General features: G+C 41.7%; 1 protein-coding gene and 25 non-coding genes across 29 annotated transcripts in view; 25 read left to right on the top strand and 1 right to left on the bottom strand.

Moving 5' to 3' along the window:
* LOC110002145 (ATP-dependent 6-phosphofructokinase, platelet type) overlaps positions 1-26,850 on the bottom strand; it is a 66,625-nt gene that overhangs the window by 37,548 nt on the left and 2,227 nt on the right. For all 4 annotated transcript variants that reach the window (XM_020657802.3, XM_020657803.3, XM_020657801.3 and 1 more), the window contains exons 2-7: positions 23,372-23,445; positions 20,570-20,647; positions 19,411-19,600; positions 19,145-19,310; positions 18,095-18,139; positions 17,750-17,858 (exon numbers count right to left, since the gene is read on the bottom strand). In XM_020657802.3, coding sequence (XP_020513458.1) covers positions 17,750-17,858; positions 18,095-18,139; positions 19,145-19,310; positions 19,411-19,600; positions 20,570-20,647; positions 23,372-23,445 — 662 coding nt within the window. The remainder of the gene's footprint in view (positions 1-17,749; positions 17,859-18,094; positions 18,140-19,144; positions 19,311-19,410; positions 19,601-20,569; positions 20,648-23,371; positions 23,446-26,850) is intronic.
* trnar-ucu (transfer RNA arginine (anticodon UCU)) lies at positions 588-681 on the top strand. The gene is made up of 2 exons: positions 588-624; positions 646-681. It is a non-coding gene; the product is annotated as a tRNA-Arg (tRNA).
* trnar-ucu (transfer RNA arginine (anticodon UCU)) lies at positions 914-1,007 on the top strand. The gene is made up of 2 exons: positions 914-950; positions 972-1,007. It is a non-coding gene; the product is annotated as a tRNA-Arg (tRNA).
* Positions 1,695-1,788, top strand: trnar-ucu (transfer RNA arginine (anticodon UCU)). The gene is made up of 2 exons: positions 1,695-1,731; positions 1,753-1,788. It is a non-coding gene; the product is annotated as a tRNA-Arg (tRNA).
* Positions 2,099-2,192, top strand: trnar-ucu (transfer RNA arginine (anticodon UCU)). Its single transcript has 2 exons — positions 2,099-2,135; positions 2,157-2,192. It is a non-coding gene; the product is annotated as a tRNA-Arg (tRNA).
* On the top strand, positions 2,686-2,779 carry trnar-ucu (transfer RNA arginine (anticodon UCU)). The gene is made up of 2 exons: positions 2,686-2,722; positions 2,744-2,779. It is a non-coding gene; the product is annotated as a tRNA-Arg (tRNA).
* Positions 3,012-3,105, top strand: trnar-ucu (transfer RNA arginine (anticodon UCU)). Its single transcript has 2 exons — positions 3,012-3,048; positions 3,070-3,105. It is a non-coding gene; the product is annotated as a tRNA-Arg (tRNA).
* Positions 3,793-3,886, top strand: trnar-ucu (transfer RNA arginine (anticodon UCU)). The gene is made up of 2 exons: positions 3,793-3,829; positions 3,851-3,886. It is a non-coding gene; the product is annotated as a tRNA-Arg (tRNA).
* Positions 4,119-4,212, top strand: trnar-ucu (transfer RNA arginine (anticodon UCU)). Its single transcript has 2 exons — positions 4,119-4,155; positions 4,177-4,212. It is a non-coding gene; the product is annotated as a tRNA-Arg (tRNA).
* On the top strand, positions 4,900-4,993 carry trnar-ucu (transfer RNA arginine (anticodon UCU)). The gene is made up of 2 exons: positions 4,900-4,936; positions 4,958-4,993. It is a non-coding gene; the product is annotated as a tRNA-Arg (tRNA).
* trnar-ucu (transfer RNA arginine (anticodon UCU)) lies at positions 5,304-5,397 on the top strand. The gene is made up of 2 exons: positions 5,304-5,340; positions 5,362-5,397. It is a non-coding gene; the product is annotated as a tRNA-Arg (tRNA).
* trnar-ucu (transfer RNA arginine (anticodon UCU)) lies at positions 6,604-6,697 on the top strand. The gene is made up of 2 exons: positions 6,604-6,640; positions 6,662-6,697. It is a non-coding gene; the product is annotated as a tRNA-Arg (tRNA).
* On the top strand, positions 6,930-7,023 carry trnar-ucu (transfer RNA arginine (anticodon UCU)). The gene is made up of 2 exons: positions 6,930-6,966; positions 6,988-7,023. It is a non-coding gene; the product is annotated as a tRNA-Arg (tRNA).
* On the top strand, positions 7,711-7,804 carry trnar-ucu (transfer RNA arginine (anticodon UCU)). The gene is made up of 2 exons: positions 7,711-7,747; positions 7,769-7,804. It is a non-coding gene; the product is annotated as a tRNA-Arg (tRNA).
* Positions 8,037-8,130, top strand: trnar-ucu (transfer RNA arginine (anticodon UCU)). Its single transcript has 2 exons — positions 8,037-8,073; positions 8,095-8,130. It is a non-coding gene; the product is annotated as a tRNA-Arg (tRNA).
* trnar-ucu (transfer RNA arginine (anticodon UCU)) lies at positions 8,736-8,829 on the top strand. Its single transcript has 2 exons — positions 8,736-8,772; positions 8,794-8,829. It is a non-coding gene; the product is annotated as a tRNA-Arg (tRNA).
* Positions 9,126-9,219, top strand: trnar-ucu (transfer RNA arginine (anticodon UCU)). Its single transcript has 2 exons — positions 9,126-9,162; positions 9,184-9,219. It is a non-coding gene; the product is annotated as a tRNA-Arg (tRNA).
* Positions 9,516-9,609, top strand: trnar-ucu (transfer RNA arginine (anticodon UCU)). Its single transcript has 2 exons — positions 9,516-9,552; positions 9,574-9,609. It is a non-coding gene; the product is annotated as a tRNA-Arg (tRNA).
* On the top strand, positions 9,920-10,013 carry trnar-ucu (transfer RNA arginine (anticodon UCU)). Its single transcript has 2 exons — positions 9,920-9,956; positions 9,978-10,013. It is a non-coding gene; the product is annotated as a tRNA-Arg (tRNA).
* trnar-ucu (transfer RNA arginine (anticodon UCU)) lies at positions 10,324-10,417 on the top strand. The gene is made up of 2 exons: positions 10,324-10,360; positions 10,382-10,417. It is a non-coding gene; the product is annotated as a tRNA-Arg (tRNA).
* trnar-ucu (transfer RNA arginine (anticodon UCU)) lies at positions 11,120-11,213 on the top strand. Its single transcript has 2 exons — positions 11,120-11,156; positions 11,178-11,213. It is a non-coding gene; the product is annotated as a tRNA-Arg (tRNA).
* trnar-ucu (transfer RNA arginine (anticodon UCU)) lies at positions 12,722-12,815 on the top strand. The gene is made up of 2 exons: positions 12,722-12,758; positions 12,780-12,815. It is a non-coding gene; the product is annotated as a tRNA-Arg (tRNA).
* Positions 13,112-13,205, top strand: trnar-ucu (transfer RNA arginine (anticodon UCU)). Its single transcript has 2 exons — positions 13,112-13,148; positions 13,170-13,205. It is a non-coding gene; the product is annotated as a tRNA-Arg (tRNA).
* On the top strand, positions 13,830-13,923 carry trnar-ucu (transfer RNA arginine (anticodon UCU)). The gene is made up of 2 exons: positions 13,830-13,866; positions 13,888-13,923. It is a non-coding gene; the product is annotated as a tRNA-Arg (tRNA).
* trnar-ucu (transfer RNA arginine (anticodon UCU)) lies at positions 15,675-15,768 on the top strand. Its single transcript has 2 exons — positions 15,675-15,711; positions 15,733-15,768. It is a non-coding gene; the product is annotated as a tRNA-Arg (tRNA).
* Positions 17,106-17,197, top strand: trnar-ucu (transfer RNA arginine (anticodon UCU)). Its single transcript is given in 2 exon segments — positions 17,106-17,142; positions 17,162-17,197. It is a non-coding gene; the product is annotated as a tRNA-Arg (tRNA).

Raw genomic sequence — 26,850 nt, 5'->3', positions numbered from 1 at the left:
GCTTTTGATTCTACAGATCTTTGAGGGTCACAAGTCTTGAACACTAATTGGGGCCGTACTTCATTGGGGACCCATCTTGCATTTGATTCAATGGATGTTTGAGGTTCACAAGTCTTTTGGATCCAAGTGACCAACTTCTGCTATTTTCTAACTCACTAATTGGCTACGTCGTCCCTGAATGAGCACTGGCATAAATGGCTCTGTGGCGCAATGTATAGCGCATTGGACTTCTAGGCAAAACCACAAGAGAAGTAATTCAAAGGTTTTGGGTTTGAGTCCCACCAGAGTTGCTATTTATGAAGGAGTTGCTAAATGGAAATGTATTAATCTTCATCATAAGCAGGCCTATTCAGGTGCCCTTTGCAACCATCCTTGGTTGATGACCCATCTTGCTTTTGATTCTATAGATCTTTGAGGGTCACAAGTCTTGAACACTAATTGGGGCCATACTTCATTGGGGACCCATCTTGCATTTGATTCAATGGATGTTTGAGGTTCACAAGTCTTTTGGATCCAAGTGACCAACTTCTGCTATTTTCTAACTCGCTAATTGGCTACGTCGTCACTAAATGAGCACGGGCATAAATGGCTCTGTGGCACAATGGATAGCGCGTTGGACTTCTAGGCAAAACCACTAGAGAAGTGATTCAAAGGTTGTGGGTTCAAGTCCCACCAGAGTTGCTATTTATGAAGGAGTTGCTAAATAAAAATGCATCAAAGAAATGTATTAAACTTCATCATAAGCAGGCCTATTCAGGTTCCCTTTGCAACAATCCTTGGTTGATGACCCATCTTGCTTTTGATTCAATGGATCTTTGAGGTTCACAAGTCTTTTGGATTCAAATGACCAAATTGTGCTAGTCTCTGACTTGCTAAGTGGCTACGTCGTCACTAAATGAGCACTGGCATAAATGGCTCTGTGGCACAATGGATAGCGCATTGGACTTCTAGGCAAAACCACTAGAGAAGTGATTCAAAGGTTGTGGGTTCAAGTCCCACCAGAGTTGCTATTTATGAAGGAGTTGCTAAATGAAAATGCATCAAATTCATCATAAGCAGGCTTATTCAGGTTCCCTTTGCAACCTTCCTTGGTTGATGACCCATCTTGCTTTTGATTCTACAGATCTTTGAGGGTCACAAGTCTTGAACACTAATTGGGGCCGTACTTCATTGGGGACCCATCTTGCATTTGATTCAATGGATGTTTGAGGTTCACAAGTCTTTTGGATCCAAGTGACCAACTTCTGCTATTTTCTAACTCACTAATTGGCTACGTCGTCCCTGAATGAGCACTGGCATAAATGGCTCTGTGGCGCAATGTATAGCGCATTGGACTTCTAGGCAAAACCACAAGAGAAGTGATTCAAAGGTTTTGGGTTTGAGTCCCACCAGAGTTGCTATTTATGAAGGAGTTGCTAAATGGAAATGTATTAATCTTCATCATAAGCAGGCCTATTCAGGTGCCCTTTGCAACCATCCTTGGTTGATGACCCATCTTGCTTTTGATTCTATAGATCTTTGAGGGTCACAAGTCTTGAACACTAATTGGGGCCATACTTCATTGGGGACCCATCTTGCATTTGATTCAATGGATGTTTGAGGTTCACAAGTCTTTTGGATCCAAGTGACCAACTTCTGCTATTTTCTAACTCGCTAATTGGCTACGTCGTCACTAAATGAGCACAGGCATAAATGGCTCTGTGGCACAATGGATAGCGCGTTGGACTTCTAGGCAAAACCACTAGAGAAGTGATTCAAAGGTTGTGGGTTCAAGTCCCACCAGAGTTGCTATTTATGAAGGAGTTGCTAAATAAAAATGCATCAAAGAAATGTATTAAATTTCATCATAAGCAGGCCTATTCAGGTGCCCTTTGCAACCGTCCTTGGTTGATGACCCATCTTGCTTTTGATTCTATAGATCTTTGAGGGTCACAAGTCTTGAACACTAATTGGGGCCGTACTTCATTGGGGACCCATCTTGCATTTGATTCAATGGATGTTTGAGGTTCACAAGTCATTTGGATTCAAATGACCAACTTGTGCTAGTCTCTGACTTGCTAAGTGGCTACATCGTCACTAAATGAGCACTGGCATAAATGGCTCTGTGGCACAATGGATAGCGCGTTGGACTTCTAGGCAAAACCACTAGAGAAGTGATTCAAAGGTTGTGGGTTCAAGTCCCACCAGAGTTGCGGTTCACAAGTCTTTTGGATTCAAATGACCAACTTGTGCTAGTCTCTGACTTGCTAAGTGGATACGTCGTCACTAAATGAGCACTGGCATAAATGGCTCTGTGGCACAATGGATAGTGCGTTGGACAACCACTGCGCGTTGCAAAACCACTAGAGAAGTGATTCAAAGGTTGTGGGTTCAAGTCCCACCAGAGTTGCTATTTATGAAGGAGTTGCTAAATGAAAATGCATCAAATTCATCATAAGCAGGCTTATTCAGGTTCCCTTTGCAACCTTCCTTGGTTGATGACCCATCTTGCTTTTGATTCTATAGATCTTTGAGGGTCACAAGTCTTGAACACTAATTGGGGCCGTACTTCATTGGGGACCCATCTTGCACTTGATTCAATGGATGTTTGAGGTTCACAAGTCTTTTGGATCCAAATGACCAACTTGTGCTAGTCTCTGACTTGCTAAGTGGCTACATCGTCACTAAATGAGCATTGGCATAAATGGCTCTGTGGCACAATGGATAGCGCGTTGGACTTCTAGGCAAAACCACTAGAGAAGTGATTCAAAGGTTGTGGGTTCGAGTCCCACCAGAGTTGCTATTTATGAAGGAGTTGCTAAATGAAAATGCATCAAAGAAATGTATTAAACTTCATCATAAGCAGGCCTATTCAGGTTCCCTTTGCAACAATCCTTGGTTGATGACCCATCTTGCTTTTGATTCAATGGATCTTTGAGGTTCACAAGTCTTTTGGATTCAAATGACCAAATTGTGCTAGTCTCTGACTTGCTAAGTGGCTACGTCGTCACTAAATGAGCACTGGCATAAATGGCTCTGTGGCACAATGGATAGCGCATTGGACTTCTAGGCAAAACCACTAGAGAAGTGATTCAAAGGTTGTGGGTTCAAGTCCCACCAGAGTTGCTATTTATGAAGGAGTTGCTAAATGAAAATGCATCAAATTCATCATAAGCAGGCTTATTCAGGTTCCCTTTGCAACCTTCCTTGGTTGATGACCCATCTTGCTTTTGATTCTACAGATCTTTGAGGGTCACAAGTCTTGAACACTAATTGGGGCCGTACTTCATTGGGGACCCATCTTGCATTTGATTCAATGGATGTTTGAGGTTCACAAGTCTTTTGGATCCAAGTGACCAACTTCTGCTATTTTCTAACTCACTAATTGGCTACGTCGTCCCTGAATGAGCACTGGCATAAATGGCTCTGTGGCGCAATGTATAGCGCATTGGACTTCTAGGCAAAACCACAAGAGAAGTAATTCAAAGGTTTTGGGTTTGAGTCCCACCAGAGTTGCTATTTATGAAGGAGTTGCTAAATGGAAATGTATTAATCTTCATCATAAGCAGGCCTATTCAGGTGCCCTTTGCAACCATCCTTGGTTGATGACCCATCTTGCTTTTGATTCTATAGATCTTTGAGGGTCACAAGTCTTGAACACTAATTGGGGCCATACTTCATTGGGGACCCATCTTGCATTTGATTCAATGGATGTTTGAGGTTCACAAGTCTTTTGGATCCAAGTGACCAACTTCTGCTATTTTCTAACTCGCTAATTGGCTACGTCGTCACTAAATGAGCACGGGCATAAATGGCTCTGTGGCACAATGGATAGCGCGTTGGACTTCTAGGCAAAACCACTAGAGAAGTGATTCAAAGGTTGTGGGTTCAAGTCCCACCAGAGTTGCTATTTATGAAGGAGTTGCTAAATAAAAATGCATCAAAGAAATGTATTAAACTTCATCATAAGCAGGCCTATTCAGGTTCCCTTTGCAACAATCCTTGGTTGATGACCCATCTTGCTTTTGATTCAATGGATCTTTGAGGTTCACAAGTCTTTTGGATTCAAATGACCAAATTGTGCTAGTCTCTGACTTGCTAAGTGGCTACGTCGTCACTAAATGAGCACTGGCATAAATGGCTCTGTGGCACAATGGATAGCGCATTGGACTTCTAGGCAAAACCACTAGAGAAGTGATTCAAAGGTTGTGGGTTCAAGTCCCACCAGAGTTGCTATTTATGAAGGAGTTGCTAAATGAAAATGCATCAAATTCATCATAAGCAGGCTTATTCAGGTTCCCTTTGCAACCTTCCTTGGTTGATGACCCATCTTGCTTTTGATTCTACAGATCTTTGAGGGTCACAAGTCTTGAACACTAATTGGGGCCGTACTTCATTGGGGACCCATCTTGCATTTGATTCAATGGATGTTTGAGGTTCACAAGTCTTTTGGATCCAAGTGACCAACTTCTGCTATTTTCTAACTCACTAATTGGCTACGTCGTCCCTGAATGAGCACTGGCATAAATGGCTCTGTGGCGCAATGTATAGCGCATTGGACTTCTAGGCAAAACCACAAGAGAAGTGATTCAAAGGTTTTGGGTTTGAGTCCCACCAGAGTTGCTATTTATGAAGGAGTTGCTAAATGGAAATGTATTAATCTTCATCATAAGCAGGCCTATTCAGGTGCCCTTTGCAACCATCCTTGGTTGATGACCCATCTTGCTTTTGATTCTATAGATCTTTGAGGGTCACAAGTCTTGAACACTAATTGGGGCCATACTTCATTGGGGACCCATCTTGCATTTGATTCAATGGATGTTTGAGGTTCACAAGTCTTTTGGATCCAAGTGACCAACTTCTGCTATTTTCTAACTCGCTAATTGGCTACGTCGTCACTAAATGAGCACGGGCATAAATGGCTCTGTGGCACAATGGATAGCGCGTTGGACTTCTAGGCAAAACCACTAGAGAAGTGATTCAAAGGTTGTGGGTTCAAGTCCCACCAGAGTTGCTATTTATGAAGGAGTTGCTAAATAAAAATGCATCAAAGAAATGTATTAAATTTCATCATAAGCAGGCCTATTCAGGTGCCCTTTGCAACCGTCCTTGGTTGATGACCCATCTTGCTTTTGATTCTATAGATCTTTGAGGGTCACAAGTCTTGAACACTAATTGGGGCCGTACTTCATTGGGGACCCATCTTGCATTTGATTCAATGGATGTTTGAGGTTCACAAGTCATTTGGATTCAAATGACCAACTTGTGCTAGTCTCTGACTTGCTAAGTGGCTACATCGTCACTAAATGAGCACTGGCATAAATGGCTCTGTGGCACAATGGATAGCGCGTTGGACTTCTAGGCAAAACCACTAGAGAAGTGATTCAAAGGTTGTGGGTTCAAGTCCCACCAGAGTTGCGGTTCACAAGTCTTTTGGATTCAAATGACCAACTTGTGCTAGTCTCTGACTTGCTAAGTGGATACGTCGTCACTAAATGAGCACTGGCATAAATGGCTCTGTGGCACAATGGATAGTGCGTTGGACAACCACTGCGCGTTGCAAAACCACTAGAGAAGTGATTCAAAGGTTGTGGGTTCAAGTCCCACCAGAGTTGCTATTTATGAAGGAGTTGCTAAATGAAAATGCATCAAATTCATCATAAGCAGGCTTATTCAGGTTCCCTTTGCAACCTTCCTTGGTTGATGACCCATCTTGCTTTTGATTCTATAGATCTTTGAGGGTCACAAGTCTTGAACACTAATTGGGGCCGTACTTCATTGAGGACCCATCTTGCATTTGATTCAATGGATGTTTGAGGTTCACAAGTCTTTTGGATCCAAGTGACCAACTTCTGCTATTTTCTAAGTCGCTAATTGGCTACATCATCCCTGAATGAGCTGTGGCGCAATGGATAGCGCGTTGGACTTCTAGGCAAAACCACTAGAGAAGTAATTCAAAGGTTGTGGGTTCAAGTCCCACCAGAGTTGCTATTTATGAAGGAGTTGCTAAATAAAAATGCATCAAAGAAATGTATTAAATTTCATCATAAGCAGGCCTATTCAGGTGCCCTTTGCAACCATCCTTGGTTGGTGACCCATCTTGCGTTTGATTCAATGGATCTTTGAGGTTCACAAGTCTTTTGGATTCAAATGACCAACTTGTGCTAGTCTCTGACTTGCTAAGTGGCTACGTCGTCACTAAATAAGCATTGGCATAAATGGCTCTGTGGCACAATGGATAGCGCATTGGACTTCTAGGCAAAACCACTAGAGAAGTGATTCAAAGGTTGTGGGTTCAAGTCCCACCACAGTTGCTATTTATGAAGGAGTTGCTAAATGAAAATGCATCAAAGAAATGTATTAAATTTCATCATAAGCAGGCCTATTCAGGTTCCCTTTGCAACCTTCCCTGGTTGATGACCCATCCTGCTTTTGATTCTATAGATCTTTGAGGGTCACAAGTCTTGAACACTAATTGGGGCCGTACTTCATTGGGGACCCATCTTGCATTTGATTCAATGGATGTTTGAGGTTCACAAGTCTTTTGGATCCAAGTGACCAACTTCTGCTATTTTGTAACTCGCTAATTGGCTACGTCGTCACTAAATGAGCACGGGCATAAATGGCTCTGTGGCACAATGGATAGCGCGTTGGACTTCTAGGCAAAACCACTAGAGAAGTGATTCAAAGGTTGTGGGTTCGAGTCCCACCAGAGTTGCTATTTATGAAGGAGTTGCTAAATGAAAATGCATCAAAGAAATGTATTAAACTTCATCATAAGTAGGCCTATTCAGGTTCCCTTTGCAACAATCCTTGGTTGATGACCCATCTTGCTTTTGATTCAATGGATTTTTGAGGTTCACAAGTCTTTTGGATTCAAATGACCAACTTGTGCTAGTCTCTGACTTGCTAAGTGGCTACGTCGTCACTAAATGAGCACTGGCATAAATGGCTCTGTGGCACAATGGATAGCGCGTTGGACTTCTAGGCAAAACCACTAGAGAAGTGATTCAAAGGTTGTGGGTTCAAGTCCCACCAGAGTTGCTATTTATGAAGGAGTTGCTAAATGAAAATGCATCAAATTCATCATAAGCAGGCTTATTCAGGTTCCCTTTGCAACCTTCCTTGGTTGATGACCCATCTTGCTTTTGATTCTACAGATCTTTGAGGGTCACAAGTCTTGAACACTAATTGGGGCCGTACTTCATTGGGGACCCATCTTGCATTTGATTCAATGGATGTTTGAGGTTCACAAGTCTTTTGGATCCAAGTGACCAACTTCTGCTATTTTCTAACTCACTAATTGGCTACGTCGTCCCTGAATGAGCACTGGCATAAATGGCTCTGTGGCGCAATGTATAGCGCATTGGACTTCTAGGCAAAACCACAAGAGAAGTGATTCAAAGGTTGTGGGTTTGAGTCCCACCAGAGTTGCTATTTATGAAGGAGTTGCTAAATGGAAATGTATTAATCTTCATCATAAGCAGGCCTATTCAGGTGCCCTTTGCAACCATCCTTGGTTGATGACCCATCTTGCTTTTGATTCTATAGATCTTTGAGGGTCACAAGTCTTGAACACTAATTGGGGCCGTACTTCATTGGGGACCCATCTTGCACTTGATTCAATGGATGTTTGAGGTTCACAAGTCTTTTGGATCCAAATGACCAACTGGTGCTAGTCTCTGACTTGCTAAGTGGCTACATCGTCACTAAATGAGCATTGGCATAAATGGCTCTGTGGCACAATGGATAGCGCGTTGGACTTCTAGGCAAAACCACTAGAGAAGTGATTCAAAGGTTGTGGGTTCGAGTCCCACCAGAGTTGCTATTTATGAAGGAGTTGCTAAATGAAAATGCATCAAAGAAATGTATTAAACTTCATCATAAGCAGGCCTATTCAGGTGCCCTTTGCAACCATCCTTGGTTGATGACCCATCTTGCTTTTGATTCTATAGATCTTTGAGGTTCTCAAGTCTTTTGGATTCAAATGACCAACTTGTGCTAGTCTCTGACTTGCTAAGTGGCTACGTCGTCACTAAATGAGCACTGGCATAAATGGCTCTGTGGCACAATGGATAGCGCGTTGGACTTCTAGGCAAAACCACTAGAGAAGTGATTCAAAGGTTGTGGGTTCAAGTCCCACCAGAGTTGCTATTTATGAAGGAGTTGCTAAATGAAAATGCATCAAATTCATCATAAGCAGGCTTATTCAGGTTCCCTTTGCAACCTTCCTTGGTTGATGACCCATCTTGCTTTTGATTCTATAGATCTTTGAGGGTCACAAGTCTTGAACACTAATTGGGGCCGTACTTCATTGAGGACCCATCTTGCATTTGATTCAATGGATGTTTGAGGTTCACAAGTCTTTTGGATCCAAGTGACCAACTTCTGATATTTTCTAAGTCGCTAATTGGCTACATCGTCCCTGAATGAGCTGTGGCGCAATGGATAGCGCATTGGACTTCTAGGCAAAACCACTAGAGAAGTGATTCAAAGGTTGTGCGTTCAAGTCCCACCAGAGTTGCTATTTATGAAGGAGTTGCTAAATGAAAATGCATCAAAGAAATTTATTAAACTTCATCATAAGCAGGCCTATTCAGGTTCCCTTTGCAACAATCCTTGGTTGATGACCCATCTTGCTTTTGATTCAATGGATCTTTGAGGTTCACAAGTCTTTTGGATTCAAATGACCAACTTGTGCTAGCCTCTGACTTGCTAAGTGGCTACATCGTCACTAAATGAGCACTGGCATAAATGGCTCTGTGGCACAATGGATAGCGCGTTGGACTTCTAGGCAAAACCACTAGAGAAGTGATTCAAAGGTTGTGGGTTCAAGTCCCACCAGAGTTGCTATTTATGAAGGAGTTGCTAAATGAAAATGCATCAAATTCATCATAAGCAGGCTTATTCAGGTTCCCTTTGCAACCTTCCTTGGTTGATGACCCATCTTGCTTTTGATTCTATAGATCTTTGAGGGTCACAAGTCTTGAACACTAATTGGGGCCGTACTTCATTGGGGACCCATCTTGCATTTGATTCAATGGATGTTTGAGGTTCACAAGTCTTTTGGATCCAAGTGACCAACTTCTGCTATTTTCTAACTCGCTAATTGGCTACGTCGTCCCTGAATGAGCACTGGCATAAATGGCTCTGTGGCGCAATGGATAGCGCGTCGGACTTCTAGGCAAAACCACAAGAGAAGTGATTCAAAGGTTGTGGGTTCAAGTCCCACCAGAGTTGCTATTTATGAAGGAGTTGCTAAATGAAAATGCATCAAATTCATCATAAGCAGGCTTATTCAGGTTCCCTTTGCAACCTTCCTTGGTTGATGACCCATCTTGCTTTTGATTCTATAGATCTTTGAGGGTCACAAGTCTTGAACACTAATTGGGGCCGTACTTCATTGGGGACCCATCTTGCATTTGATTCAATGGATGTTTGAGGTTCACAAGTCTTTTGGATCCAAGTGACCAACTTCTGCTATTTTCTAACTCGCTAATTGGCTACGTCGTCCCTGAATGAGCACTGGCATAAATGGCTCTGTGGCGCAATGGATAGCGCGTCGGACTTCTAGGCAAAACCACAAGAGAAGTGATTCAAAGGTTGTGGGTTCGAGTCCCACCAGAGTTGCTATTTATGAAGGAGTTGCTAAATGAAAATGCATCAAAGAAATGTATTAATCTTCATCATAAGCAGGCCTATTCAGGTGCCCTTTGCAACCATCCTTGGTTGATGACCCATCTTGCTTTTGATTCTATAGATCTTTGAGGGTCACAAGTCTTGAACACTAATTGGGGCCATACTTCATTGGGGACCCATCTTGCATTTGATTCAATGGATGTTTGAGGTTCACAAGTCTTTTGGATCCAAGTGACCAACTTCTGCTATTTTCTAACTCGCTAATTGGCTACGTCGTCACTAAATGAGCACGGGCATAAATGGCTCTGTGGCGCAATGGATAGCGCGTTGGACTTCTAGGCAAAACCACTGGAGAAGTGATTCAAAGGTTGTGGGTTCGAGTCCCACCAGAGTTGCTATTTATGAAGGAGTTGCTAAATGAAAATGCATCAAAGAAATGTATTAAATTTCATCATAAGCAGGCCTATTCAGGTGCCCTTTGCAACAATCCTTGGTTGGTGACCCATCTTGCTTTTGATTCTATAGATCTTTGAGGGTCACAAGTCTTGAACACTAATTGGGGCCGTACTTCATTGGGGACCCATCTTGCATTTGATTCAATGGATGTTTGAGGTTCACAAGTCTTTTGGATCCAAGTGACCAACTTCTGCTATTTTCTAACTCGCTAATTGGCTACATCGTCCCTGAACGAGCACTGGCATAAATGGCTCTGTGGCGCAATGGATAGCGCGTTGGACTTCTAGGCAAAACCACTGGAGAAGTGATTCAAAGGTTGTGGGTTCGAGTCCCACCAGAGTTGCTATTTATGAAGGAGTTGCTAAATGAAAATGCATCAAAGAAATGTATTAAATTTCATCATAAGCAGGCCTATTCAGGTGCCCTTTGCAACAATCCTTGGTTGGTGACCCATCTTGCTTTTGATTCTATAGATCTTTGAGGGTCACAAGTCTTGAACACTAATTGGGGCCGTACTTCATTGGGGACCCATCTTGCATTTGATTCAATGGATGTTTGAGGTTCACAAGTCTTTTGGATCCAAGTGACCAACTTCTGCTATTTTCTAACTCGCTAATTGGCTACATCGTCCCTGAATGAGCACTGGCATAAATGGCTCTGTGGCGCAATGGATAGCGTGTTGGACTTCTAGGCAAAACCACTAGAGAAGTGATTCAAAGGTTCCCACCAGAGTTGCTATTTATGAAGGAGTTGCTAAATGAAAATGCATCAAAGAAATGTATTAAATTTCATCATAAGCAGGCCTATTCAGGTGCCCTTTGCAACCGTCCTTGGTTGATGACCCATCTTGCTTTTGATTCTATAGATCTTTGAGGGTCACAAGTCTTGAACACTAATTGGGGCCGTACTTCATTGGGGACCCATCTTGCATTTGATTCAATGGATGTTTGAGGTTCACAAGTCTTTTGGATCCAAGTGACCAACTTCTGCTATTTTCTAACTCGCTAATTGGCTACGTCGTCACTAAATGAGCACTGGCATAAATGGCTCTGTGGCACAATGGATAGCGCGTTGGACTTCTAGGCAAAACCACTGGAGAAGTGATTCAAAGGTTGTGGGTTCGAGTCCCACCAGAGTTGCTATTTATGAAGGAGTTGCTAAATGAAAATGCATCAAAGAAATGTATTAAATTTCATCAGCTGTACTGATGAACTTCTACCGCTGTGTGATCGAGAGCATCCTGACCAGCAGTGTCTCAGTCTGGTACGGAAACTGCTCTGTCGCAGACCGTAAGGCGCTACAGCGGGTGGTAAAAACCGCCCAGCGCATCACAAGGTGTCCACTTCCTGCCATTGAGGATGTCCAAAGAACACGCTGTCTGCGGCGAGCTCATGACATCCTTAAAGACTCCTCCCACCCTGCCCACAGACTGTTTACCCTCCTGCCCTCCGGCAGGCACTTCAGAAGCCTCCGGACCAGAACCAGCAGACTGAGGAACAGCTTTTTCCCCAGAGCTGTTTCTCTACTGAACTCTACCCCCCGAACTCTGAACTCTCTCTCCCTCTCTCTCTCCGCACCCTGCTGACCCCCCTTTCCCCTCCATATCACCTCACACCCATCATCACCCCACCACTCCTCCTGGTCACACACACACATCTCTCATCCATCTGTATTATTGTATTATAGTATGTTCATATTATGTCCATATTCTTTATATTATCTGTAAACTAGTATAACATGCTCACTGCATCTTAATCTGTATATTATTAGTATAGCATGCTCACTGCACCTTAATCTGTATATTATTTGTATAACATGCTCACTGCACCTTAATCTGTATATTATTTGTATAGCATGCTCACTGCACCTTAATCTGTATATTATTTGTATAACATGCTCACTGCACCTTAATCTGCATATTATTAGTATAGCATGCTCACTGCACCTTAATCTGTATATTATTTGTATAGCATGCTCACTGCATCTTAATCTGTATATTATTTGTAAAGCATTCTCACTGCATCTTAATCTGTATATTATTAGTATAGCATGCTCACTGCATCTTAATCTGTATATTATTAGTATAGCATGCTCACTGCATCTTAATCTGTACATTATAATCCTAAAAACACACTTATTTTGTAGCATTACTTATTTATAGCATTTATTTATATTTATTGCATCCCATTAATCCAGCCATCCAGATATACCTCATAATTCACTTTTTTTTGTCTACATCTGTAAATTTTGCAATTACTGTACATAGCACAGAATTACTGTACATAGCACAGACTCTTGCACTCAATTACTGTACATAGCACAGACTCTTGCACTTTCTGCTTATTTGCACTTCTGGTGAGATGCCAAACCTCATTTCGTTACTCTATACTTGTATATGTGTAATGACAATAAAGTTGAATCTCATCTCATCTCATCTCATCTCATCATAAGCAGGCCTATTCAGGTGCCCTTTGAGGGTCACAAGTCTTGAACACTAATTGGGGCCGTACTTCATTGGGGACCCATCTTGCATTTGATTCAATAGATGTTTGAGGTTTACAAGTCTTTTGGATCTAAATGACCAACTTGTGCTAGTCTCTGACTTGCTAAGTGGCTACATCGTCACTAAATGAGCACTGGCATAAATGGCTCTGTGGCACAATGGATAGCGCGTTGGACTTCTAGGCAAAACCACTAGAGAAGTGATTCAAAGGTTGTGGGTTCAAGTCCCACCAGAGTTGCTATTTATGAAGGAGTTGCTAAATGAAAATGCATCAAATTCATCATAAGCAGGCTTATTCAGGTTCCCTTTGCAACCTTCCTTGGTTGATGACCCATCTTGCTTTTGATTCTATAGATCTTTGAGGGTCACAAGTCTTGAACACTAATTGGGGCCGTACTTCATTGGGGACCCATCTTGCATTTGATTCAATGGATGTTTGAGGTTCACAAGTCTTTTGGATCCAAGTGACCAACTTCTGCTATTTTCTAACTCGCTAATTGGCTACGTCGTCCCTGAATGAGCACTGGCATAAATGGCTCTGTGGCGCAATGGATAGTGCGTTGGACTTCTAGGCATAACCACAAGAGAAGTGATTCAAAGGTTGTGGGTTCGAGTCCCACCAGAGTTGCTATTTATGAAGGAGTTGCTAAATGAAAATGCATCAAAGAAATGTATTAAACTTCATCATAAGCAGGCCTATTCAGGTTCCCTTTGCAACAATCCTTGGTTGATGACCCATCTTGCTTTTGATTCAATGGATCTTTGAGGTTCACAAGTCTTTTGGATTCAAATGACCAACTTGTGCTAGTCTCTGACTTGCTAAGTGGCTACGTCGTCACTAAATGAGCACTGGCATAAATGGCTCTGTGGCACAATGGATAGCGTGTTGGACTTCTAGGCAAAACCACTAGAGAAGTGATTCAAAGGTTCCCACCAGAGTTGCTATTTATGAAGGAGTTGCTAAATGAAAATGCATCAAAGAAATGTATTAAATTTCATCATAAGCAGGCCTATTCAGGTGCCCTTTGCAACCGTCCTTGGTTGATGACCCATCTTGCTTTTGATTCTATAGATCTTTGAGGGTCACAAGTCTTGAACACTAATTGGGGCCGTACTTCATTGGGGACCCATCTTGCATTTGATTCAATGGATGTTTGAGGTTCACAAGTCTTTTGGATCCAAGTGACCAACTTCTGCTATTTTCTAACTCGCTAATTGGCTACGTCGTCACTAAATGAGCACTGGCATAAATGGCTCTGTGGCACAATGGATAGCGCGTTGGACTTCTAGGCAAAACCACTGGAGAAGTGATTCAAAGGTTGTGGGTTCGAGTCCCACCAGAGTTGCTATTTATGAAGGAGTTGCTAAATGAAAATGCATCAAAGAAATGTATTAAATTTCATCAGCTGTACTGATGAACTTCTACCGCTGTGTGATCGAGAGCATCCTGACCAGCAGTGTCTCAGTCTGGTACGGAAACTGCTCTGTCGCAGACCGTAAGGCGCTACAGCGGGTGGTAAAAACCGCCCAGCGCATCACAAGGTGTCCACTTCCTGCCATTGAGGATGTCCAAAGAACACGCTGTCTGCGGCGAGCTCATGACATCCTTAAAGACTCCTCCCACCCTGCCCACAGACTGTTTACCCTCCGGCAGGCACTTCAGAAGCCTCCGGACCAGAACCAGCAGACTGAGGAACAGCTTTTTCCCCAGAGCTGTTTCTCTACTGAACTCTACCCCCCGAACTCTGAACTCTCTCTCCCTCTCTCTCTCCGCACCCTGCTGACCCCCCTTTCCCCTCCATATCACCTCACACCCATCATCCCCCCACCACTCCTCCTGGTCACACACACACATCTCTCATCCATCTGTATTATTGTATTATAGTATGTTCATATTATGTCCATATTCTTTATATTATCTGTAAACTAGTATAACATGCTCACTGCATCTTAATCTGTATATTATTAGTATAGCATGCTCACTGCATCTTAATCTGTATATTATTAGTATAGCATGCTCACTGCATCTTAATCTGTATATTATTAGTATAGCATGCTCACTGCACCTTAATCTGTATATTATTTGTATAACATGCTCACTGCACCTTAATCTGTATATTATTTGTATAACATGCTCACTGCACCTTAATCTGTATATTATTTGTATAGCATGCTCACTGCACCTTAATCTGTATATTATTAGTATAGCATGCTCACTGCATCTTAATCTGTACATTATAATCCTAAGAACACACTTATTTTGTAGCATTACTTATTTATAGCATTTATTTATATTTATTGCATCCCATTAATCCAGCCATCCAGATATACCTCATAATTCACTTTTTTTTGTCTACATCTGTAAATTTTGCAATTACTGTACATAGCACAGAATTACTGTACATAGCACAGACTCTTGCACTTTCTGCTTATTTGCACTTCTGGTGAGATGCCAAACCTCATTTCGTTACTCTATACTTGTATATGTGTAATGACAATAAAGTTGAATCTCATCTCATCTCATCTCATCATAAGCAGGCCTATTCAGGTGCCCTTTGCAACCATCCTTGGTTGATGACCCATCTTGCTTTTGATTCTATAGATCTTTGAGGGTCACAAGTCTTGAACACTAATTGGGGCCGTACTTCATTGGGGACCCATCTTGCATTTGATTCAATGGATGTTTGAGGTTCACAAGTCTTTTGGATCCAAATGACCAACTTCTGCTATTTTCTAACTCGCTAAGTGGCTACATCGTCACTGAATAAACACTGGCATAAATGGCTCTGTGGCGCAATGGATAGCGCGTTGGACTTCTAGGCAAAACCACGAGAGAAGTGATTCAAAGGTTGTGGGTTCAAGTTGCTATTCATGAAGGAGTTGCTCAATGAAAATATATCAACAAAATGTATTAAACTTCATCATAAGCAGTCCTTTTCAGCTGCTAATTGGGGCTGTACTTCATTGGGGACCCATCTTGCATTTGATTCAATAGATGTTTGAGGTTTACAAGTCTTTTGGATCTAAATGACCAACTTGTGCTAGTCTCTGACACTCTAAGTGGCTACATCGCCACTGAATGACCATTGGCATTAAAGGCTCTGTGGCGCAATGGATAGCGCATTGGACTTCTAGGCAAAACCACTAGTGAAGTGATTCAAAGGTTGTGGGTTCGAGTCCCACCAGAGTCGCACTCTTTAACACCAGTCATTCCAGAATAGAAATATTCACATTATGTATAAAAGATTTGTGATGAGTCACCACCAGAGTCAATACTTATGGCAGAGGATAATAACGTTACACAAGTGTTTGCTCCAGTCTGAAATATTCATTCAAAGCATGCTCCTTCACCGAGTGTATCACTTTTATGTCTTACAAGAAATTATCATTATTGGTCAGCCACTTAAGACACATTTTTATTTTTCATATAAAGTATTCTGCCTCTTAGTCACCTATCTTGCTCTTTTATTTCTTCATAGATTTTTACTTCACCAAAACTCTTTCAATTTAGCACAACTACTGGTAAATTTCTATATTTGACCAGATTTTATAATTGTGCCACATGGGATTGCTGCCAACAAAGTGATAAATCAATATTCCAAAATTAGAATGGCTAGAATGGGTTTAATTAATTATGATTACAGCTAAAAGGAATTACCAAAAATCAAAACGAATACCACGTTTTGAACTAAAGGTCTACTATTTTAAAACATGTATTCGAAAAGTTCTGACTCTCTTAGTTTTCAGTGTTTGTAAAAGTCAAGTTAACTTGTGGTGTGACCGGAAGAAAAAAGAATCATTGAGTTTTTTTCTATACGTCAGTATTCAAAATAAGGCTGCTGGTGCCTTTTTTACTTGACTTTTGTTATGGTGCTGCTTAATGTTGTTGTATCAACAGACCAACTCTGGTATTCTGTGACAACAGCAGGTTTTCATGCCATTATGTGTGTTGTTTTTCAATGTACAACTGGCTCTTAGCAGTTTCTTATTTACATTGTTCAAATCCTGTCAGGGTCAAAGTTTAATTAAATATTTCAATCTTTGTATTCCTAGAGGAAATGCTGGCTGCAGTACACATCGCTAACAGGCCCCTCACACTGCTCTGTTTTAATAGAGATATCTCATAGAGAATTGTATCTAAAATGGGCAATTTTCAGCTTTTATTAGAATAAACAGAATGTAACGCAATGGATAAAACCCAATTTTATACACTGTTGATTCTTGTTTCATACTTCTAGTTATTATATTTTAAATGAGTGAAGTGTAATGGAGGTATGAGAAGAAAAAAATCCTGTAATAAACACTAAAACAGAAGCTTGTTTAACTTCTGGTGCACACATCTATTTCGTACTTTAAGATTGATTAAACTGCATCTTCTAATTTGGTTTTGTTAACTGTGAGTACAAGTTCAGAGGTTCAACCTACTGAAGTGATTGTCCTGACTCATCGTGTGTGTGTGTGTGTGTGTGTGTGTGTGTTTGAGTAAGTGGAAACATATGGTGTTCACTAACAGCCTCACAGTACAGCTGGCTCTGTGGCGCAATGGATAGCGCATTGGACTTCTAGGCAGACACTTGTGAAGTGATTCAAAGGTTGTGGGTTCGAGTCCCACCAGAGTCGCACTTTTACAGTGTTAGTCAGACCAGTAATAAAATATTTGCAGTATCCGTAAATGACTTGAGATGACTCAATGACCCCATTGTCTATGACTCACTCTGATCTTTCCATTGATTGCTCTTTATTACAGTCCTGATTTATAGCTTCATTACCTTCACTTTCATTTTCTACTTCAGGGTTACAGTGCGCTGGTGTGATTTGTTTCTCAGTGTGTGTGTGGGAAAAGTTTAGTGAAACTACCCATTCATATGGAGAGCAACTTAAGTTGACGGTGGCAAGTCTGTGGTATGAGATGTCAGCTGTTATTTTTAGACTCACAACAGGCTGTGTGTTTAAAGGGACAACAGAGACATCTGCTCAAACACTTAAAAATATGTCCCACAGACGTCCAAGCTTCTTTACCAACAAGTACAATAAGAATGTAATGCAGCTTGTTTGTGCTTGTATAAGTATAATTGTGCCTCTATATAAATTATATAATTAATACATGTTGTAAGAAAACTGAAACTGAAACTTTAAGTAATGAAAAGATAGTGTAGCGTGTGCGTGCGTTACCTCAGATAGTTTCTGACACATGCTGTCCTCCCAGCCGTCCTCAGGAGGCATTTCTGGAATAAAAACCCAGTCTGCTCCACATGCCAGGGCACTGACCAGGGCCAGGTATCTGCACACACACACACACACACACGCACACATAATTTAACAACGGGACACTCACACCAGTCAAAGGAACTGGACATTAGGGGTGAAGTGTGGTTAGGCATGGTACAGATTGGTGGTGTGAGTGTCCCTGAGTGCTTCTCTCTGTTGTTCATTTGGTTCTTTGGACAGTAGGCCTGCAGTAGTATATATCAAACAGTACAATACTCTTCCATAAAATAAGAGTGTGTGAGTGCTTACCCGCAGTGCCTCCCCATGACCTCCAGCACAAAAGTCCTCTGGTGGCTGGAAAAAAAAAACAAAAAAACACTTATCAGTGAAACACAGAGGAGGGATCAGTTATAAAAGATCAGCACAGGATGAATGGTTAAGACACACTCACTATCACTGCCTAAAGAAAACGTCTTTAAGCTTTGTACCATCTCAGATATCTAAAGATGGATCTATCCGTCATCGACAAATAGCTGCAGCTACAGATTTTCTTCTTTGTTGTCATGTTTTGTCACATGCTTTCTAGGCTGGTTTAGGCTTCTTGTGTTGTCACATGTTGTTAGTAATGTCTTTTCTTATAGATTAAAGGGGTATTATTATTTAACATGTATGCAGTATTGTAATGGGGTTAGCTACATCGATGTATGTAGTTAAGTTTTTTTATGACGTATATTTACCAAACAATGCATGTTGACCTCAGTGCTTAAAGGCTTTATATGTGATTTTTGATCCAGCAGATGTCGCCCTTGAGCACCAGCATGAAACCAAAACAACCTGTGCTGCATTGTTGTGTTAGCATGCTAATGCTAGCGATCTTTATTATGCTGGTATCTTCACACTGCATGTAAATTTACCTGAAATGAGCGTGATCTAGAAACACAGTTAAGCAGTGAGTACAGTATGTTATTCTTCTTTTCTCTAGTCCCTCAATTAAACAACTTTTATACACGAGGGGAGGAGTCAGTCGGCCGTCCAGGCGATGTAAACAAAGTGAAGATAGGACTCTGAAAACTCTGAAAACATCACAGACAGTGGGACTCGGGTGTTACACCCATTGTAGACAGTCATGACTCACAGAGTTATTTTCAGAGGATAAACTTGATTTCTATTATATTTAAGTGTGAAAAATCACAGATAAAGACTTTAAGGATTAGGTAATCTGCACAAACAATTGCAGAACTTTTGGTGACTTCTTTAGACACTTGATACATGTTTTTAAAACGGCAAAAGTTCCCCTTTAATGCCTACTATGTCATGTCAAATCTGCACTCTTCTCCTCTCCTTTCAGACTTTGTTCACCTCTGAGCGGTGGTCATGATGGCGTCCACCACCTCGATGATCCTGTGCAGAGCAGAGTCGGTGCCGATGGTCATGTCCGTGCCGCAGAAGTCGTTGTCGATGGAGCCCACCATGCCGACGATGTGCAGCTCCGAGTTACTGCGGGCTGCCTCGTCATCGATCAGACCTGCAAAAATCAGAGAGATAAGGGAAGATGAATTCTCCTCCCACCCGTGGAGTTACTTTCGTAGGAAATCACCCAGAAGCCCGGCGGTGAGTGAGGTCACCTTGCTGGACGAGCTCATCCAGCAGGCCGCTCCACTCCTCTCTGAACAGGTTTGCTCCCGTCAGGCTGCCGTCTCCTCCGATCACGCACAGGTTGGTGATGCTGTGCTGGACCAGGTTGTGAGCGGCCTTCAGGCGGCCCTCGTGGGTACGGAACTCTTTACAGCGGGCGCTGCCGATGACTGTACCGCCCTGACACAAACACAGAGTTGTTATTCATATTTGTATGAAAAAAAAAACATTTTCTAAATCATTCTTGCACCTGTAGATCAGGGCACAAAGAGAAGGAGAAGCAGCTCTGTAACGACCACTTCACAAGCATGACAGACCTTTCTGCAGGTTTTTTTAAAACACATCTGGGACGCTCAAATTGTTTGAAATTACTCTCCAAACAAGCAAGGCAAATTTATTTATGTCGCACATTTCAACAACAAGGCAATTCAAAGTGCTTCACAAAAGCATCATGACAGCGAAAAGGAAAAGAAACATTAAAATAGAAAATAAAAAAAATCACTGAAATTATTAAATCTGAAAATATGTTCAAACAAAAATAATTCAAATGAAATTAATTTAAATTAGAAAAATAAAAGTCAAGAAATGAAAAGGGTTTTAAGAGTTGAACATTAACAAGAGCTGTCTCACTGATGTCCTAGAAGGTCTTTAGAATAAAGCTCAGGGATGGTGGGTCTGTTTGTTGTGGTCTAATCTAACCTCCCTTTGGATGTGAGGTGTCGTCATGTAGAGCTGTGCCAAAGATGAAAGTGTTTTAATTTCTATGCAGCGCAGAGACGGAAAGTTCGGCCTTGCTCTGCGCATAGACAATAAATGGGTTGAGAGGGGCGTTCAGCGGCCCTGAACATGGTGTCATATTCTTTGTAATATCGCCCCTCCACAAGTTAAATCTTTTTAAATGTGGCACTGAGAGTAATCCAGTTTGGACAATGACAGTCTGACAATGACAAACAGTCAGCAGGTCTAATTCAATCACAGTCTCATTTGGCTCGAAGCTAATGCCTTTTGCTGCCGAGTCCAATGAGCCTGACAGATGACTCAGCAGATATCCGCTGTGTCGACCTCAGCACCAAGACTCCTGCTCATCAGTCAGACAGTGTTCTGAACGAGCCGTGTAATAACAGGGAGGAGGGGTGACGCTCTGCTCACCACTTGCAGCATGCTGGACACACTCTCCCACGTCGCCTCCTTGATGTTGTCTCCACCGTCCACCATCCCCTGGTACCCCTGAGAGGAGAAACAAACATGATAAACATTCACTGAAAATATTCACACAATCCTTTACGCCAACATTAATGAGGACGTTTGACATTTGTAATCAGGATTTTAGATTTTTTTTTAGACATTACAAGCCCCTTCTGCACACTGGACATTTTATTGTCTCTTAGATATCTTAAATTGTCAGATTTTTCATTATTTATTTTCAAACAGGGAATTACAAAAATCCAATTTCTCATGCCGTACGTACATAGAATCTTGTACTTAACACACACATTGAGAGAAACGGAAATAGACAAACAAAGCAACAAATGTAATAATAAAAGTGCACACATTGTTTCCACAGGTTAAATACCTCTGTCCAATATTAAAATGAATCAAATGACTAAATTGACCTCTTAAGTTACAGACACTGATAGATTTTTGTGTTTGATGTTCTACAGTTTATTATATGTTTATAACTGCATCACACTTTTTTTTTTTCATTTCATCAATTAATTTATTGTTTCTCAAAAACAATGTTTTCCAAATAATGTTGAATAAATAACAAGTAGATAAAAAAAAAGAAGACATCTTCAGAGGGGTTTTCTTTTCCAAACAGAACACTGAAACCCAAAGATACAGCACCTATCTGATCCATCAGTGTCACTCCTACTGTAGCTGCTGCTTGATTCTGATTGGCTAGAGTGGTGTGTGATTTTAATTAGATTGAAAGATTGGCATAGAAAAAAAACACAATGTCAATACACAGTGATAAAAACTAATATATTCAAATGTTATTGTCACAAGTTTTAGTTTAGTTACTCCCACTTCCCTCCAAGTTTCTGTGACCCCCTAGCACCCCCTGCTGACCTCTCAGGGGGTCAGGACCCCTACTTTGGAAAACACTGTCCTAACTGACTGCAACTTGAAAGTTGGACATGTGTTGCTTGTTGAGGACACTGTAAAAGTGAAGCTGCAGTAAGTTCTGGTGAATCTGTTAAAGTTTGAAGTAGGGAGGAGGGCGGAGCGTCACTAGTGGACTGAAAGCTTTTAAAGCTAACCAAGCTAATGTTACAGCATCAATCTGCAGCTAAGGCAAACCACAGCTGTGGATAAAAGATGTTTCTATTTCCACTGCATTGTTGTTCTTCTGGGAAATTTCAACCAGGAGCAGGATGGGATATTATCTGGAAATGAATCAAGTAGTAGTGTTGTAAACAGTGATCCTGCAACATACCCAGTCCTACAAAGTCTTTTACAGTCTGTATGAAATGTCTTGAGATGTGAGATAGAGTCAGCTGTACAGTACTTCAAGGTCTTTTAAAATGACAAATATAAGCAGTAAAAACATCTCTGGATTTGTTTGGACCAGAGAAGGTAGGCGGTTTTAAGGCGACCCCTCCACACGGCCGTTTTGGACGCCCCTCAGTTTGCCAGATATGAGAGCAGTTATCAGGTCAACAGGTGTTGCAGCGATGGAAGCGGGGAAGAGAAGTGGTTCAGATAGAAGTGATTGTACCCGAGGGGGGGAGACAGCTCTCTACAGTGTTTTAAATTTGTACTGCAGTACCCATTTTAAACACTAGGAGTCAGAGTTACATACCGCTCCTTTAAAAACATAAATCAGAGTTGCCTTCAATCAGTTTTCAGTCGCTCAAGTTGTTCATCTGATGTTTTCATTTGTGCTTTGAAGGTTCCCAAAATACTGCGCACTAAGTGGTGTCATGGCGCTCAGCTGTCATTACTTACAGCTCCGGGGTTACTCCAGGCTGACGGGGATGACAGTGTAGTCAGTGAAGGATGAAGCCTGCCACTGATAATCCAATTATATCCACACTGACACCAGACCTTCTCTACCTGCCTCTGTCACCGTCGTCAATGGCGCCCAGTCAATTTAATCTGCACATTTACATTCAAGACATTTCATTTGGAACAAGAGTAACATTATCTAGGTTTTTTTTTTTTTGTTTTATAGATATTTTTGGGGGGCTTTTTTTCCCCTTTAATGGATAGGACAACAAGGAAACGTTGGGAGGAGAGATGCAGCAAAGGGCCGAGGTCGGATTTGAACCACGGCCTCTGAGACAAGGACCATAACCTCTGTACACGGGGTGTGCAACATAACCGCTTAGGCTCTATGGCGCCTCCTTAATCCCTACTGGTTAGAGGTTCACTAACTAACCTTGGGCCGTGTGTTTTTTCATAATCTTAAAATGAAATGTTTGAAACAATCTGATATATCCCCGAGCTGTAATCACAAAGAGCTGTGTCTAAATCCATCCATGCACATGTTTGTCCTGCTTCCAGCTCGTCTTAAATATAGACCGGCCTTATAGGGAGATGTATAGTGTCAGTAAAGAGGAGGAGGAACAATCTCCTAGAGGGGTGATGAAAACGTCTGACCAGAAGAAAATACGACGCAGAGACCGGCCGATATTCACATCGACGAGAGGAACGCTTTAAAAATATAGAAAGGAAATAACCACCATTGTCTTTGATGCTGATCTGAATCTCAGACTTATGTATTTTCTTCTGTCGCCTCCACATGATATGAAGCGGAACATTTTACAGAACGCCTCAGAGGGAGAATTTTTTTTAATCTTTTTATCTTAATATCCGGTGGTTGGGTTCTCTCTCAAACCCAACGACCTGTGGCCTTTAATCGTCAGGCCTGGTCTGGCTCAGTGTCAAATATAAAGGAGTTGGCAGACTATCCGGCGGCTAAGTCTGGATCCCTGAGTCACGCCTCACCTCGTGGATGAAGTACACCTTCGCTCCCACGTAGATTCCCATCCGGACGGCGGCCCGGACTGCAGCATTCATACCTAGAAGAAGGACAAAGAGGAGTTCAATGGAAACCGTCTGAACCATGAGTAATACTGATGATGTGTTAGACATGTATACTTCAGGATTTACTGCAGGTGTTAGTTTACTTGAGAGTTTTAGATTTTCACAACAACAAAAACTAATTTTATTTGAGTGCATCCAACTATCAAGTGACCTTCATTTTTTTCTTTAAAGAATTCAAAAAATAAAAATGCAACACAGGACATTTTTTTAAAGTTATTTTTTTGGCCTTTTTGTCTTGATAAGAGAGCTGAAGAGAGACGAGGCATGTTGGGAGGAGAGAGAGGGAGATGACATGCAGCAAAGGGGCCGAGGTCAGATTGTAACCCACGGCCTCTGCGACGAGGACTACAGCCTCTGGATATGGGGCGCATGACTTAACCACTAGACTATCGGCGCTCCACTTACAATATTTTTCAAGCGACAAAAACATTTATTTTCCAAGGTATTTAAAAAATCATGTCTTCAACAGAATTTAAAAATGTAAAAATTAAGAATTGTTGAATTAGTAAAGAGCCAAGTGTAATATCTAAAACACAGATTGTTTTCTTGGATATAATATGCAGCAAAGCAGGATAGAAGCTACCCATAAAGCCTTATTGATTCTTATGAATAATGAGGTATAGCACAAGTTTACTGTCTAAAGAAAATCTAACTGAAATCATAAAGTAATTGTAGATTTCCACCTAAACTGAAAGAGAGAAAGAAGGGGGACAAAATGAAACACAACAACACGAACAGGGAGCGACTGACACACAGGCAGCAGACAACAGCAGAGGTTAAAAGGTTCATGTAGAAACAGAGCCACAGAGAGAGAGGAGACATCAAAATGCCCATGAGGACGTCTGCGCCGAAGCACTTAGTGAAATTAAAAACAAGACAGACGATAAATCTCAGTCTGAGTCTGAGATCAACACTTAAAGAAAAAAAGATGTTTGGGGACTTCTTTGCTTTTAGAGGACAGCTGAGGGGAGAGACAGGAAATGTGGAGCGGAGACAACAACATGCATCGAAGGGACGAGAGCGGGAGTCGAAGCTGTGCCCGACGCATCGATGTGTTAATGTGGCCCCTTCTCTACACACTGAGCTAAACCTTCAGCCCCTGTGATTAACACATAAATTATCCCGATGCTGTTCTGTATTTGATGTGTTGTTGACATTTTGCTTCAGCGGTGCATCCCGCATGCAGACTCAGAGCTCATTCATCCTGATGGAGAGATTGTGCACAGAAGCCCTAAAATCAAATTACAGACTAAAAGAACAATTAGAGTCACACAATTACTGACTGATACACACATCGTGTTGAAGCTCACAGCACATTAGACAGGTTCTGCATCTTCAAATATTTGAAATAAGGCGACTGAACTTTGATTTACTGATCAATCAAAGACCTCTTTTTCATGGCTTGTTACTCATCGTTCCTTATGTGACTTTTGTTTTGTAGTTAATTTTTATCACAAATGTTTGGAGTCAGTAACATCTTCCATATCACCCATCCCTCTGTGATGCATGTTTAAATAAAAAACAGATTCTTTCTAAACAGCAGGTGGTATGTTTTGTCTTTGCCAGCCTGTTCTCTGTGACACAGCCAGCAGGACTCCTCTCTGCCAAATGTCCTCCCACACCACATGCTTCAAACAAGACGTCCAATTCACTGGCTCCTATCTGAAAAATGTGAAGGGGATGTGACTACTCCTTGGATAACAATGTCAGGTTTCACCATGCTATCATCCTTCATATGACAAAGCTGGAAAAAAAACCCAATGCAATGGACCATTCTCCAACAACGGAGAGTGTGTGAAATCTAGAAATCGAAATGTACTATGGGAGGTAGAGCCTTCAGTTATCAGACCTGCTCGTGGTACAGTCTCTAAATGTACTATGGGAGGTAGAGCCTTCAGTTATCAGACCTGCTCATGGTACAGTCTCTAAATGTACTATGGGAGGTAGAGCCTTCAGTTATCAGACCTGCTCGTGGTCCCTACAGTCTCTAAATGTACTATGGGAGGTAGAGCCTTCAGTTATCAGACCTGCTCGTGGTACAGTCTCTAAATGTACTATGGGAGGTAGAGCCTTCAGTTATCAGACCTGCTCATGGTACAGTCTCTAAATGTACTATGGGAGGTAGAGCCTTCAGTTATCAGACCTGCTCGTGGTCCCTACAGTCCCTAAATGTACTATGGGAGGTAGAGCCTTCAGTTATCAGACCTGCTCGTGGTCCCTACAGTCTCTAAATGTACTATGGGAGGTAGAGCCTTCAGTTATCAGACCTGCTCGTGGTCCCTACAGTCTCTAAATGTACTACGGGAGGTAGAGCCTTCAGTTATCAGACCTGCTCATGGTACAGTCTCTAAATGTACTATGGGAGGTAGAGCCTTCAGTTAATCAGACCTGCTCATGGTACAGTCTCTAAATGTACTATGGGAGGTAGAGCCTTCAGTTATCAGACCTGCTACAGTCTCTAAATGTACTATGGGAGGTAGAACCTTCAGTTATCAGGCCTGCTCGTGGTCCCTACAGTCTCTAAATGTACTATGGGAGGTAGAGCCTTCAGTTAATCAGACCTGCTCTCCTATGGAATCATCAACCAGGGTCCGGGAGGCAGACACTCTCTGTACTTTTAAGAATAGACTTAAAACTTTCCTTTTTGATAAATCTTACAGTTGGGGCTGGCTCAGGTATGGACCTGCTCCTAGTTATTCTGCTATAGGCTTAGAGTGTGGGGGGGAACTGGTACCTTGAGCTCCTATCTCTCTCTCTCTCTCTGCATTAACATCATACTACACATCACTATGTGTAAATCTTCATCTACTATTTAAGTTACTAACCACATATTTTCCTGGGAGCCTGCTGCTATGCTATGTTTGTCCCCATCCTTCTTCCTGCATCTCCCCCTATCCCATTGGTCAAGCCCGGCTCAGTTTCGGCAGATGAGACTGGTTTTGATTTCCGTCTCTTAGAATTATGTTTTTTTCTTGGCACTGTAACTTTGCTAAATGTTGCTAAGTGCGGTGCTCGTTGGGTCCTTTTAGATAATATAACAAAAAGAGTAAGGTCTTTTACCTGCTCTTTTGTAAAGTGTCATGGGAAAACATTTATTATAAAATGGCGCTTTACAAACACAGACTGTGTGATTGAAAACAAATACTACTTTTTTACTCTATTATTTTTTAATGTAAAATAAAAGTGTAGGAGCCAAGACAAAAAAAGCTAAATCCATCACCAAAGAAAAAAAACCCTGTGTGTGTTTCATTCGTTAGTTTTTTTATTTTTATGAATGAGTAGAAACTAGGACGGAGGAAGCACACTGGTTTGGTTGTACTCATCAGTTCTGCTTCAAAGTGCAGCTTCATTAAACCTCAGAAGCTGCCAGGAGGACAATA

The sequence above is a fragment of the Labrus bergylta genome, chromosome 4, assembly GCF_963930695.1.
Source record: "Labrus bergylta chromosome 4, fLabBer1.1, whole genome shotgun sequence".
NCBI lineage: Eukaryota > Metazoa > Chordata > Actinopteri > Labriformes > Labridae > Labrus > Labrus bergylta.
Note: the sequence above shows the minus strand (reverse complement) of the source record. Positions and strands in the feature narration are given on the sequence as shown.